Source organism: Strongylocentrotus purpuratus, unplaced genomic scaffold (assembly GCF_000002235.5).
Source record: "Strongylocentrotus purpuratus isolate Spur 01 unplaced genomic scaffold, Spur_5.0 spur5_scaffold_21, whole genome shotgun sequence".
Taxonomy (NCBI): domain Eukaryota; kingdom Metazoa; phylum Echinodermata; class Echinoidea; order Camarodonta; family Strongylocentrotidae; genus Strongylocentrotus; species Strongylocentrotus purpuratus.
Genome location: NW_022145607.1, coordinates 34012471 through 34028585, shown reverse-complemented (window position 1 = coordinate 34028585; position 16115 = coordinate 34012471). Strand labels below are relative to the sequence as shown.

Sequence of the window (16115 nt, the reverse complement as noted above, 5' to 3'; positions counted from 1 at the left end):
TGGGTCATATACTGATCCATATTACCACCAAATATTTTGGTTCCCTTCCGTTTAGATGGTAAATCTACAAAATGGTCATTCAAACATGATGCAATATATTTTGATCCTGTAATTTCTTTTTTGTCAATAATTATCTTTTGAAATCCGCTATCATTGACTTTTTTAGGTATGATACGTCTCAATGATTTCCACATTGCATTTAATTTACCTTCATTATTCGAAATGCTTTCCGAAACATATCTCTTTTTAGATTCCCTAATCATTGATGTGACAGTATTTCTTAGTGTTTTACACATCACCCAATCATTCGATGACCCTGATCCTTTAGCTTTTCTTTTCATTCGATCTCTTTCTCGCATTCTACTTAAAATTTCATTATTCATCCATGGTGAATCTTTATGACGAATTCTTTTTCTTCTTAATGGAGCATGTCTATTTAAAACTAAATTGAACTTAGAGCTCCATTTTTCAAAAGCACTGATTGGATCAGGGTCAGAAAGTACATCATCCCAATGAACATTACAGAGATCCAATTTAAATTGAGCTGAATCGAATCTTTTCGTATTACGACTATACATGTACTTATGATGTGTTTTCATGGTTCTTGCTCTACCAAGATTACATACTGTCATAAAATGGTCGCTCAAACTCAGAGGGATGACATCGCTAAAAGAAACTTTCTCATGATTAGAAGAATAAAACACATCAATTACTCTTGTTGGCTTATTTATGTATTGTTTTAAATCATATTCCTCACTTAAACGCTTCAGAGTTTTCGTTTGACTTGACATAGATCTTTTTGATAAATCACAATTGAGATCCCCAAAGATAATAAAATACTTAGAGGATGACTCTAAGAGTTGTAACAAAGTTTCAAATTTCTCGAAGTGTGCATTATGGGAATTTGGTGGTCTGTACCAATAAACTATTAAGAAGGGTTTTTGCTTTGGTAAGCAGATCTCCAAGCACATTAGTTCCAAACCAAATCCAAAAACAATTTTATCATTATCATTAATAATTTAATGTCGGCCCCATTGCCTATAGAAATGTGCAAGAGTTTCATTGCCCTATTCTGCATTAGACATAAACATAAGGTACTGATACATTGCTACCAGCGAAATCATCAAAATGTAATGTGTGCAGATATAAAATTGAGTTTGTTCAGATATAAATGAATGCGAGAACATGCTTCGTTTCATTTTTAAATATTCCATGAAGACATTCTTTTGTTTCATTTACATACTATTATAGAAGGTAAAAGTACACAAAGTATTTTCTTGTTTGTAGATTCTTATCTGTGTTATTCAAAATAGTACATTACAGTGTCATGCTATCCATATATCATGTCAAACAGTGATATATACCTATATATATTAAGCAAATAACTACCGTTGGTGAAGGTGATGGGAGAAACTATCACTTCCGAGGCGATCTGAATGTAGCTATCCTATACGTAGCGATAGCGTATAGATAGCGTATACATTCAGATCGCCGAGGAAGTGATAGTTTGCCATCGCCTGAAACCAAAAGGTGATTATTTGCTTTATATTCCACATCAGAAACATTTCACTTCTTCCGTCATTTTAGAGCAACAAGTCATCAATTAAAAGCTAGCAAACGGTGTACCATACGTACAATGCATGCAGTATGGAAGTGGGAGACCCGTTGATATGATATTCCATTGTGTGCCTACCTGAAATCAAACAATGACAAATGCGAATATGCACAGATTATCAGATTGAGTAGATGAAAAGAATACGAGTACCTTTGACCTCCATATCATAAAGCATGACGTTTAACACTCTATTGGAATGTGTAATACTCGGGTATAAAGCTATGAATGTATGACGCAGTGGTTAGGGGATGTGCTGTAGTACTGGGTAGTTGGAAAGGCACGGTGAATACTGACAGTGCTTAAGTTTCTTTCTCTGTACGGGAATGTATTGTGACAGATAAGAAGCTTAAAGTTGTAACTCTTTACTAGGATTTGTGCTCGCCCCGCTCACTATACTTGTTTTTTTTTTAATCGCATTTTATTTCAAATTTTGCGTGTAATTAATTTTGGTATCATTCTATTAGATTTAAAATAAAACAAATTCTGTTCAAACTTGTTGTTCTCTTGCCCGTTAAGTATTCGATATTTTTATGTACAAACTGCTACGCATTCTTCCTTCTCTTGAATATATGTTAATATCATGTTAAAAGACACAAAGATGAGTATAAACAATGGCGATGTTCCACTGTTAATGAGGAAAAACCCCAATTTCATTATATTGAACGTAATGCTACATAAAGACGATGAGTTTTAGAAACTTGACGTGAGAGTCGTTCGGCCAACATCATGAACATCACATTTAACTTTGCCAAACTTTTTCTGACATAGCAACTTATATGTTGCTACTGTTTGTGGTATTGTAACAGATGGTCAACTTTGGCAAAGTTACAGGCCACTTTCTCAAGTTAGCTCATTAATGACTGATAGATGATGTCACAAGGGGAATGAGATCTGGAGGCTTTTGGGTGGAGCTTAACAAGTTTGAAGAAAAAAAAAAATCTATGAAACAAATTCAGAAGCTTACATATCAAAATATGAGATGTATGCAGGACTGCACACCGACAGGAATACACTTGTATGTCGATGTCATTTGGCCCTTTAATGTACAATTGTAATATTGTATTGCAATAATAATCCCCAAACAATCAATATCAAGGCACCCAGTCTCTTCCAGGACTTTTTGAATATCTGGAATTATTTAAAAGAGAAGGAATATATGTCAAGAAACACTTAATGAAAATTTAATTATCTTTAACAATACTTGAATTGAAGGTAGGATAATTCCTTTTAATGCAAAATTATTTGATGTAAACATTATTCAAGTTGAATGTTTGATTGACGCAGAAGGTGAAATAAGATCAGGGGACTATTTAATAAGAACAGGTCTTAATGTAGACGATTTTTTTTTCTAAATGATCTATACACCAAATTGCCAATTGCCTGGAAGAGAATTTCCAGAGGGAGAGATGATACTTCGAATGAAACTATTGATTCTTTTGAGCCTGTGTCTTCCAAAATGCTCTTTAACATTTTTATTGCTACAATACAAGATTCATTTGCTTTTAAACATCCAGAGGTAATAAGTTGAAATCTAGATAAGTCGGCAACTACAACATGTTTCTCTGTCCCCAGATTTTCCACGCTAGATGGGAAGTTAAGGGAATTTCAGTACAAACATTTACATAACAACATATTTTGTAATGATAAACTGAATCATTTTTGATTAATACAGTCAAATGTATGTTTCTTTCGTAGAAAAGATGTAGAAACCTATCGTCATATCTTCTATGAATGTTCTGAAGTGTCCAGAATATGGATTGAGGTGTAAACAATTAAAAAATGTTTCAGTTCTTGATATGCAATGGACTGATGTGTTACTTGGTTTCAGAGAAAATATGAAAGAAAATATATTGTTAAACCATTTATTGATTTTGATCAAATATATGATTTACAGAAATCGTAAAAATGAAAAGTTTCCAACTAGCATAGACAAATGTAAGGCTGTAGAAAACTCAAAAAATGTAAATTATGAAGAAAAAAAAAGGACTAATTGCCAATACATTATAAAGAATGGGAAAATGTTACCCCTTAAGGCAGGGGAGCTGATTATATATATATATTTAAATGTTTTAAATATTTCTTTTGATTTTTTTTTTAAAATATCACTCACTCCCTCACCTTCTCATCGATCATGACACTTATCTATTATCATTGTTTGCTTGTTTATTTTAATATTTTATTTTAATAACAGTATAGTTACAGACCTCCACTGATACAAGATCCTTCATATAATTATTATAAAATCTAGGAGTTTACAACAAATTTGCCATGTCATTCTATGTATATATAACGGTTTATTATGGGTTATGAAGCAGCACCTTCACCTTTACTTGTTTATTTAAGAAAATCTTTATTCAGAATTTTTAATGGATATCGTACTCATTAATTTGCATAAAAGATATGTTTATGCTGTCAAAATTGTTCCTTTTTAGAATGTTGTATCCGAAATTATTAATATGAAGTTTTACCTTCACATTTTCCTTTTTTTATATTAAAAACTCCCTTTTCCCCTCAAAAATTGCAGAATTGTATCGCGATTTGTATACTTGATGAATATATTCTACACCTGTATATTAGTTTGGATACTTATGGAAAATATTTAAAAAAATATTCCAGTGTTTATAATGTATCAGACAATGTACTATGTTTATACTTTAAGAACAATTATGTTTCTCTTTATCATTTTGTCTAATTATGAAAATTTGAATAAAGGCCAAACAGCTTTTGTTTTAAAGAGAAAAGTCCTGCTTTAATGCAGAGGAGTGGAAAATGATAAATTTTTAGAATAATTATAAGGGATCACTTCATTTAGAATTGACTCCACTTGAAGGAAGTACTTGAATAACTCTTGTGATAATATTGGTATATGCTTTTCTTTTTCACCACTCTCTCTTTTTATTTAATTCTTTTGAACTTGGATTGCTCTATTTTATTCAAATGCAGATTTCCACTCCAAACAAAAAGATCCCTAATGTGACTACCCAAAAGCGAATTTCCATTCCTCTGCATGGAGGGGTATTACAGTAACAAGGGTTAGCCCCTTTCGATTCTTATCCACTGAAGTATTGTCACTAAATTTTTCGAGGGCTGAAATTTCAATACAACAGTTTTGAGACCATTGTACCGAATGGTCGTACGTTTTATGCTGCGCAAAGATTCAATCAGTTTAATTTTGGCCATCACAAGAAGTGGGTTATTGATGTAGACAAATGCTCATGTACCATTTACAGCTCATTTGATGTATGTTATTACCAAAGAAGAAAAAAGCCAGTCAGTCACTCAATATTATCAGACAGTGAAGTCTAGCAAGTAAACGGGTTTCCTTGTATAATTTGAATATAAGGACACTGCTAACATTTAAATTTCAAAGGTAGGACATACATGACATATTCATAATTCCTGCAACGTTCTACATAATTTGAGGTTGGCTACAAAAGGGACATAGTATCTTTAATTCAAATTATAGCTGGGGAAAATTATAAAGTGTACATTAAAACTGTATGATTTGGATCTCCTAAAAAAAGAGAATCGCTTAAAGTGCATAATAAAGGGCCATTTCTGTAATTTTATCTTATTCAAAGGAAACCTCACTCTAAGAAATATAGTCCGGCAGCCAAACCTAGATTTGGGGCCTAACCGTGTTTTGATGAAATAAGTTTTTTTTTCAATGGATTCTGGTTGTCTAGGTATCCACTGTGAACAAGCAAAAAACTGGAGCTCTGTCAGCCTTAAGCAATTTGAGATATAAGCAAAAACAAATATTATTAGGTATAGCACACCAAAAATAAGTACATCAAACACATGTTATTTGATGATTGCAAATGATCAAGCCTTATGAAAGATTCAAAAAACAAAAAACAGAATTGAAATCGGCCAATGCGTTGTGATTTTATACCATATTTTTTATATCGCAAAATTACCGAAAAACCTGCCAGAAATGGTCAAATCGGCAAAAATGGCAAAGTTGACAACTTAATTCATCACTTTCTTGGACACAAATAATAAATTAAATTATCAGACATTAAATATCATCTTTGTGGTAAAAAATACCAAAAAAAAAATCATATATCTATTACCGTTTTAAAAACAGAAGCCAAAAATATAAGTAATTTTCGCCATTTTTGCGAATCTGCAGATATGAAAAAGTTGTGAAAATAACTTAGTCCGTCTAATTAATATGCGCATATGAAATCAAATCAAAACCGAACATGATACATCAATGAAACCTTTGTATATCAGACAGGTATCGAAATAAAAAAAAATTAGAAAAAAAAAAATTATGAATATTCATCAAATATGTAAATTAGGTCATTTCAGCTAATTATATATATATATATATATATATATATATATATAGGAAAGTCAAACTGTTCATTTTGTTGGCACTTTTTTAAATCATATATTTATAGATCACATTTACACCAAATATTAACATTAAATTCCAAATATTTTTGCAATGCCAATAAAATATGGCGATGGAAATTAATTGGATCACCGTTACAGCTATTTTCTCATATGTTTCACAAATTATTCAGAAAAAAACCGAACAAATGATAAGAATCTGCAGACTTTCAGCTACATCACAGTATAGTTTCTTTTAAAAAAATGTCAGATTTGAGGATTTATGACGATTTTCCAAGAAACCATTTAATTCAACAGGCCATAACATTCCACAGGGACTTAATTCAGAAGTTTTGGTGACCCCAGTACAGTTGTGGCTACCTTGAGTGTAAATAACAAATTTATTCAATGAGTGAAACACATGAGAATATTGCATTTTTGTAGGGGAGTTTTATACATTGACGTGCATTTTCACCACGCAGAATAACAGTCAATGGGCGATCAGCGGGCAATGTCATACATGGCTGAAAAGACAATATTCTAATTAATAATTTAACATATTTCCTACATGCCTATAACAATGAAACTACACACAATTGTAGTTAAAGGTATGCGTGAATGATATGTGAAATAAAAATTCAAAAATATTGTTCAGTTTTTTAAAAATAAATTTACGAAAATTGCTATTTCTACCAACTGATTGCTGTTGTGTGCGTGAATGTACATGGGGCAGACTGTGTGCACAGGCAGTGTGATCACCCTAATATTATTCTTAAAGATTAATTGGCCATTACTGTAAAACATTCCTCACCAAAGTGTATAGGAGAGAGGTATAAAGCAAGAATAGTGTACAGTTTCTCAGTATGACAGATGACAGTATGACAGATTGAGTGTAGAATGAACCTTTTCTTTTAAAACAGAGTTCTCTTTTTATTTCATGAACCTTGAACATTTCTTTCACTTCAAGTGTCTTTTGTTGTTGATTGTTTGAGTGTTGTAATTTTTTAATTTGAAATCTTAAGTGGTCCTATAACTATTTCAACTTTGTTGTTCAAGAAAAAACATATCGGGAGAGAGAAAGAGAGAGAGAGAGAGAGAAAGAGAGAGAGAGAGAGAGAGAGAAATAGAGAGAGAGAGAGAGAGAGAGAGGAGACAGATAGAGAGATAAAGAGAGAAGAGATAATGTAAGAAATGTTGGAGAATAATTCCGAGCATTCCACGTAGTACTACTTGTATTAACAGAATCAGTGCGAAAGCCAGAGGAAACAAATAAGAAGTAGGCGTTTCAGGCATTATCTAGACTACAATATGAGACAGATGTTGCAAGACGTTCTTAATTCTGACCATGGGTGTCGATCCCGGGGGGGGGGGGGGGATAGAGGGGATATATCCCCCCAAATATATTTCAGGTGGGGGGGGTGGCATGTACAATCAACCCCCCAATAATTCACCACAAAAAAAAAAAATGAAGTGAAAAATTAATGATGAGAGCCCGATGAGAGAAGCTAATGGTTATTACTCGCAAGATGACTATCGATATACACATTTTGATATCTCATTTTCATAATACATACATATATACGAAGAAAATGAGACAACTGTATATGAGACAAGAATAAATGGAATTCTCGCTCAGGAATTGATGAATTTATTCAATTTGTTCAATCAACAGCATCATAGAAATGCAGTGCGCCAAATGCAAAGACGTAGCGTCAAAAAGCAACGAGCTAAATGTTAAGCGCAAAGGTAGCAATCTGCAATGCACATCAGACAATCCTGGACAGTGTAAACATAGATTAACTCTGTGACGAATTCGTGATGAGATCGGAGACAAGGAGAACGATTTCCGGACACCCTTTTGAAAATTCAAGTCATTGTAATGTATTTTAATTGTTTTACTCATTTTATTTCCTGATATTTCCTAAAACATTTTTCACTTTTGGAGAAATATTATTATGTCACAAATTATTTTGTTTTATTGAAAAGCTGATGTAGGTCTATGTCACTGTCGTACTGGTGGGGGGGGGGGGGGGGTAAGAGGACATTTTTTTTTTTGGGGGGGGGGGTCAGGGGGCACGTCCCTGTTTTTCAGTACATTTTTGGCAAATTTGGGGCTGATTTCAACACTTTTTTGGGGGGCCGGGAGGGGGGGGGGGGAGGGGCACGTGCCCCCTGTGCCCCCTGGATCCGCCACTGACTGTTACCGTGTCATTCACGCGCCTAGTCAGCTGAGAAAATAACACAGTATCAACGCTAAAACGGAGACAGTCCTTTACTTTCATAATTCTCACCCTTTCGACGGATGTATTGTCGGGGGTCACGTGGTCACTATGGGATGCGTGTAAGGGAGTAGGGCAAGACGATTGAAGAATATGTAAAAACAGACAGACTCTGGACTACAGTTGGTATTGCGCAATAGTGGGGAATCCCCGTGAACAAATAGGCTACGCTACAGACAGCTATTGACAATTGGCTGTACTTGTTCAAAGTTCAAAGTTCAATTTATTTCTCCACAAATGCAAAACATAGGGAGCTATATAGAATAAAATACATACATACAATACAATAATAGAACATGTACAATATATATAGAACGACTCCAGTTGGAGCAATGTATGTTTTAATGTCTGCCAGGTTTTGAAGCCGACGTTAGTGTTCAACACCAGCAATTTTTGAAGAAGTCATTTTGTGGAGCCAGTGGTGCAAAATCAAATAGTGAGGGAAGAGAAGCAGAGAACATGTAATACATCTTTATTTTTCTATAATTTATGACTAAACTAGTTTTTGATCCGGAGATTTTTTCTAATGAAGATATGTATTAGAGAGAGAGAGAGAGAGAGAGAGGGGGGGGGGGGGGTAGGGTTGAGTGTTTGCGCCTAGTTGTGATTGTAAGTGGATAAATGTGCGTATATTTATGCGGGTATGATTTGATTAATTATTATAACACATGAAAGAGAGAGAAAGGGAGAGAATGATTATACGCACCTGGGTGTGTTTGGGTGGATTAATGTGCGTGTTAGGTTGGAATATTATTTTCCTTATTCAAATGAATCAGTAAAGAAACTTAACTTGTATGTTAATTGAATTAATATAAATTCGATTCGGTTTTCTTTGATATGTTAAATAATATGTCTCTTTTCCAAGATGTGCGCGTGAGTTTTGAATTTTCACTCGTGGTTATTCCGAATCTATACTAGATTAGCCCAATTGTTTGCGTCTATGCAGCCATAAAATAAAAATAAAAAGAGGAACTTGTCCGTTCATTTCCATATGTTCATTGGCTAATGTAAACAATCTCTAGTGGGATTACAAATCCAATTTAAACAAATTTATAGAGCTATTAAAAATGATCTGATCAATTTGAGTTTCATATTTTTCGCTCATAATCATGTATAATTGATCTTGTCCAGGTTTGTATGGAGAACGTAAGCCAAATCACCAACCCTTACCCCATCATAATTATCTAAGAGATCACTATGCTCTGGTGGTTAAATGAGTGATGTATAAATCGGCGTTAGCAAACTTAACAACCAGTCACTTTCCACTTGGGAAGGACAAATCAGCCGTATGATATGTTTTCCCCGCCAAATTGTGCTAACCTCTGGCTATACGCCTTGTAGATGACACTCAATATGGGTAGCTTTAAGGGGACTTTTGGTTATAGATAGAGACACGTACAAGAGGAGGACATCCATGGTTGAAGAATAACAAATACATAAAAACTGACAGAATCTGGTCCACAGTTGGTATTGCGCAATAATGGGGAATCCCCGGGAACACGTCTCAACGCACCCAATACGATGCAGACAGCTATTTGAGGTGTGTGCGCCAGGACTTGATGCCGCCATTGCTGATCAACAACATACATTTTTAAAGAAGTCATTTTGTGAAGCCAGTGAAGCGAAATTGAAGAGACAGGAGAGAGAAGCAGAGAACATGCAATTCATCCTTTTTTTTCTCCCAAACTAATCTTTGATCCGGATATATTTTCTCATGAAAATATGTTTGAGAGAGAGAGAGAGAGAGAGAGAGGGGGGGGGGGGGTGGGGGGGGGTGAGTTAGTGCGCCTGGTTGTGATTGTAAGTGGATTTGTGTGTGTGCGTGCGTGTGTGTGTGTGTATGTGTACTGTGTGGATAATTTGACTAATTTTAAAGAAAAAAGGAAAGAGAGAGAGAGAGAGAGAGAGGGGGGGGGGGGGGGGGGGGAGGGGGAGAATGATTATACGATGTGTTTCGAGCGGGTAAGCGTGCGTCTTAGCGTGCGGGCGCACACGTGTGTCTAAAGAATATTACGTGTGCATGCAACGGTTTCTATAAAGAACTGGAATTTGGATATATTACTTATATGAATAATATATGATTTATGGGTAAAAATGTGATTGTCATGACCTTATTTGCATAAATTACCATAAATGTAATAATGAGCGAGTTTTTCAAAAAATTGAAATTATCATAGTATTCTATACACTTTACTTGACATCCGTGCAAATTTTCGCGGAGATCAGCCGCTTCACGGCCGAGATCTTATGGGGGGGGGGGCCATAATGCCCCCCCCCCCCCCCCGGCCGTACTAAGACCTCAAATAGCCCGGCCTTTATAGGGTTCAAGAACATTAACGAAAGAGAGAGGTGGAAGAATTTTGATATGCTCATGTGTGTGAGTGTAGGTAAATAAGTGTGTATAATTTGCTTATTTTAATGAAACATGAAAGAAAGATAGAGACTATATGCGCCTGGGGGGTGTGGGTGGATAAGTGCGTGTGGATAAGTGTGAGTGTAAGGGTGGGCGCTCGTGTGTGTGTGTGTTTGTGTGCGTAGGTGTGTGTGCGCGTGAGTGAGAGGGAGAGAGTACGGAGAAGGGTCTTTTCTCTATATTGAATTGGGTTGCCATTATTACTCTAAGGAACAATACTAGCATGCGGAAACTGCCCCGATGATGATATCAAAATATTCACACGAGAGAAAATATCATAATGTAAAACAATGATACTTCGATTGGTACCATAGAAGCTTGAAATCCGATCGTGGGCGTACCAATCGCCATGCTTAATTGATTTACAATCCTTTGCAATATGTTTAACAAGAGCGTTGGGAAAGGGAGAGAGATAGGCAAAGAGAAACATTAAAAAAAAAGAAAAAGAGAGAGAAGAGAGAGAAAGAAAAAGAAAGGAAGAGCGAGAAAGACAGGAGCTTGCCACCGGCAAATATGAAAAATGACGCTTATCTCTCGTTTGATCAACTTGATATTATAAAATAACTGATAGTTGTGGTTTGGTAAAGTGGGCGCTACACAACATAATTTGTTGTGAATTAATGAAAAACTCAGTGTCAAATTTGAAAGAGCATACAATTTGAATAACAAAATTATCTTGGTTTGATCAAAATCGGCTCAGATATGGCTGAAATATCCATGAATATACCCATTTCTAATATTTGTGGGCCCCACAAAAAATCGATAATTTTGAACCAGCCGATAACAAAACGAGATAAGGCCATATATCATTTTCGTGTTGGTTATAATACGCACGACCAACTTGCCCATGTATTGTTATTATTATTCGAAATTAACGGTCACCGTATTTTCTTGAAAGTTGGGCTGAAATGGCATGATCGGATTCAATTAAAATTTCACATATTTTGGGGTCTAAAATTAAATTCAAAGCAATTTTAGGTCCAAAAGGGGCACTAGAAATGTCATAAATAAGAATGAGATCAATAATCATGCACTTTGGAGGCATTTGAGGTCTTAAACAAGAACTCAACTATCCCTTTTTCTCTATAATTATATTATATTTTATTTATTCATATCGTATTTTGCACCACAATTATGAATTTCAAAAATATGTTCCCATTTACTTTTCCCCGTGTAAATGGTTAATGTTGTTTAAGCTCTGCTCTCTGTTTATCCGTGCGTGTTCGAAAGTAAAACCCTGTATGTTATTATGTTTTATTCATGGAGAATATACAATTTTGCCCCCGTGAGATGTAATGTAAGATAAGCACCGATCGGCTCATAATTAGGCCCTTTAATGAAAAACCGGCACTGCCATCAGTAATGAGACACATATATTTTTACAATGCAGATAAATCTGATTTTATCCGCGGTTACATTCAACGAACAAACTCGTCACATATATTTAGCTCTAAATACAGGGAAAAGGTCTTTCACATGAAAATGGTGTATGGCATTAGCGTAATTAAAGGTAAAGACCAGTATTGGAAACGCCCCAATTTCAAAAAATGAAATGGAAGCTCTCATTACCAATCATGTGAAAGAATATGTTTTGACTAATACATGATGATAAAAAATTGGCCGGGAAACCACCTACTAATTCATATATTTGGTAAATTTGTTTCTGTCATGGTCTGTGAGAGATATAGGGTAGTCCCATATACATCTTTCTGTGTATAGTGCTTGTAACTTTACGAAGAATGGGCCAAATTTCTTATCATTTTGATGATTCCAGAACCTTGCAGATGCTAGATGCTAGATGCTAGATGATCAAACTTTTCTGATCGATTCCACAACGTTTCTTTCACAATGCAATCGCATGACCATAACTGGTCTTTACCTTTAAAAGGGACCCACAAGTGGGGAAGAAAATTTGCTTCCGACAGATTGCTAACCAATAAGCATGCAATACAAAATAAGAAAAAAAAAAAACAATTACACAAGCAAAAATCAGCGATTGATGCTCAGTGAAATGAAACAATGATAAATAAAAACTTCAAAATGAATAACCACCGAACTGCTCTAAAAACTTTAACATTCCGGCATGCTTCAACGAAATAATTCTCTTCGGGCGCGACGCCCCTGCTTCAATTCAACGAATGAACGGGGCCCATTCTCGAATATAATCTGGCATAGATTGTGCCTTTTTATTTGTGCTCCGGCACCTGGCTTGTACCCGAAACGCACCTGTCCGTCGAAGTATTTTAGGACAAAAGCCCCCTGCAGTCGAGAGAAGACTATACCTAATATATCGAGGCTTGTACGATGATTCAGAACCGTTTTTTAAAATACTTATGCTATTAGGGCTAGGTGTAATGCTTGCTTAACATCCTTATGGCTCTCGACGGGGGGGGGGGGGGTCGCTGAGATCGCTGAATCCAAATTAACAAGGTCACTGATTAGAAACTCAATACTCATGTTCTTCCACAGGAATAAGATGATGGGGTCTTAGTTTTGAAGATTTTTAAAAAGTTTTGAAATAACCGGGTCTGGAAGAAAAACTACGCTCTAAACCCATGCTTTATTACCGGGTCTTAGTTTGGAAGATGGTGGGGTCTTAGTTTAATTTTTTTTTTTTTTACTTTTGAATAACCGTGTCTGGAGGAAAGACTACGCTCCACAGGAAAAGGATTATGGGGTCTTAGTTTGAAGTTTTTTAATTTTTTGAAATAACCGGGTCTGGAGTAAAGACTGCGCGTTATACCCATGGGTTTTAGTTTTGAACAAATTCGACAAAATATCACTTCAAATGTATTACATTTGTGGGTAAAGTCATTATTACATTTGTGGGTAAAGTCATTATTACATTTGTGGGCGATTCAAAATTATTACATTTGTGGGTGAAATTATTACATTTGTGGTTGTTATTACATTTGTGGGTAAAGTGTTATTACATTTGTGGGCGTTATTACATGTGTGTAACAGGGGGGGGGGGGGATCATTTCTCGTGCGCGTATTTTGTAAGGTTTCACTGAACGTTTCCACGATTCTCAAATTATACTCTACAGTGCGTCTTCAAAACAGCTACATGTACCGTCATAATGAATAGTGGATTTCTATCTGCTTTGAAGGAAATAGGGAAAAAGGTCCGCCCCCAATTTTTCTTCATCTCCGATCCCACGACCATCACTCCCTAGTACGAAACGCACTATTAGGTAAGCTTGTGACCCCAATTTATTACAGGCACTGTGTGAATTATAACACGCTTTAATTATGCACGAAACAAGCTAGCGATATTTTTTCGTCGAGCGCTCCGTGTGTCCTGCGCATTCGTCGTCAGTCATGTTTCCTATCTAACAATAACCGGTCGTCATGCAGAATTGTCCTCTGTTTGTTCGTTTTTTCCTCTTCATTTTATTTATCAGTAAAAATAGTTTTTGTTGTCAAGGTTTAATTCTAAAATATCTGCGATTCATTGACAGCAACGATTGTATGTATGTTCTCGGAGAAAGATTTAATAACCGCTGATTTCGTCGAAAACACCTCATTTCGTGATTCTTTTAGTAGTCTAGACTGATCTTTGCGAGGCGGTGTTTGTCTATCTTATCTCTTGAGGTGTGACTGTGCACGTTGAGGAGATGGCCCTTAAATCATTGACGACTAGTCTATTGACACAACAAAAACCGAACAGTCATAAAATTGCCCACGGTAAGGAGAATAGTACCTTTATCTGGTTTTAAATTAAAAAAAACTATATATTTCGTGTTCGCACAATGTCTACTAGACCATTCGCAAGTGGTACATGTACTTATCTCGCCTAGTGTTTAACAAAAAAAGGCAACATGCAATTAGGATCTGTACTTTTACGACCGTAAGTTATGCAGTGGGACTGCAAAACAGTATTCTTGTTACTTTAGCGACGTTCCTTCGGCATGACGACTTTGCCCTTCCTAGCAACGTCAGAATCGAATGCAGTTAACGGTACCGCCTTCATTGAAGTTGATCTGAAATGGTTAATGGTTGCTTCCGTGATTCTGAGCTTCATTGGAAATTGCATCAACATCGTCGTGATTCCCCAACTCCACGAGATATCGACGTCTAGCAGAGTCCTGTTCATCAGCCGTTCCTCTTTTGAGTTGGTTGTTGCAAGCCTCTACGCGCCGAGCATCCACCCCGCCTTCGTCGGGCAATGGGTCTACAGCGAATGGTCATGTAAACTGGTCGGGTTTCTTCTGGTTTATTCGTTCGGCATGATCGAAGTCATTGTCGTTCTGACAACCGCTGATCGTTTCTTCATCATATACGAGCCCTTTTCTTACCCGTTGCGGGCAACGCGGTCATTGACCATCATCACTGTCGTAGCGGCAAGCGTTTTCTTCTGTCTTTTTCAGATTGTTCTCTACCAAACGGCTGGCGATTCGTGGAACATTATTCGATTCAGGGAATACGGAGTGTGCATGGTGGACTATTCAGAACCTTACTTTGCTCCTTATACTATCGCCGCAATGCTTTTCATCTTGTGCTCGGCCGCCATCATTGTCTTCGTTTATGTCAAAATGACATGCACCGTGCGAAAACACGTCAGGCAGATTGGTATTCAAAACCAGGTCATCGGTCAACCGCATCGAGCCATGGAAGGCGCGGCGTTAATTCGGTCAACCGCGGTCTCTTGCGTCACCGCCGGACTCTTCATCATCTCATGGGTGCCATATTCAATCTGCGAGGTAATTACCGCGGTTAGCGGTCGACCGGTGTCGAAATTCACTCTGACCGTTACCGCGCGGTTGACGTTGTGCAGCACGTGGTTCAATGTGTTTATTTATTCTCTTCTAAACCGAGAATTCAGGAGGATTTTGATGAAAGCCGTGAGGAAAGCGAAAGATCGTGTGATAGACCAAGTTTCAACATCGTCTGTAGGACTGGCAGAGGTTTGATATTGTCAAGTCTCTCCATGGCATTTAAGCTCTGTCACATAATATAATGACCTTCCTACTTCAATTACTTTAATTCTTCAATGTAAATCTGATAACTTTTTGTTTTGGAAGGTAACACATTTTCCATGGACGATTTTGGGGTAATCTGATATCAAATGTTATTTACACGTAAAGTACGCAATTTTTATATATGTCAATGGGGTGTAGGCTACCTATAGTGAAACGTTTGATGTTTATGTTTATGTCAAGTGTCACTTGAGTATTTAAGATCCGTTCATCACAACGATATGTTGTAGTTGTAATTGCAGATAAATGCTAATTTTGGAAATTTGCTGACACTCATATACGGACATATTAATAAATGATAATGTCATTGTTAACCCGATGCTCATCCTTTGTATTGTTTTAAGCTTGGATTTGTTCCTATTTTTTTAAATTTTGTTTTAATGAATGGAATTTCCATACGTTTCACTATAAAGGAATGGTTTACATGGTACATGTACAAAGCAATACAGAAAAAAGAAAGGTAGAACAATTCACAGGCACTCGGAGAA

The 16115-nt window shown here is 36.2% G+C and overlaps 1 protein-coding gene across 1 annotated transcript; it reads left to right on the top strand.

Moving 5' to 3' along the window:
• Window positions 1–14559: 14559 nt before the first annotated feature.
• On the top strand, window positions 14560–15561 carry LOC105439035 (5-hydroxytryptamine receptor 6-like). The gene has a single exon (XM_011667520.2). It carries the CDS (start codon window positions 14560–14562, stop codon window positions 15559–15561), a length of 1002 nt encoding a protein of 333 aa, XP_011665822.1.
• Window positions 15562–16115: the final 554 nt, after the last annotated feature.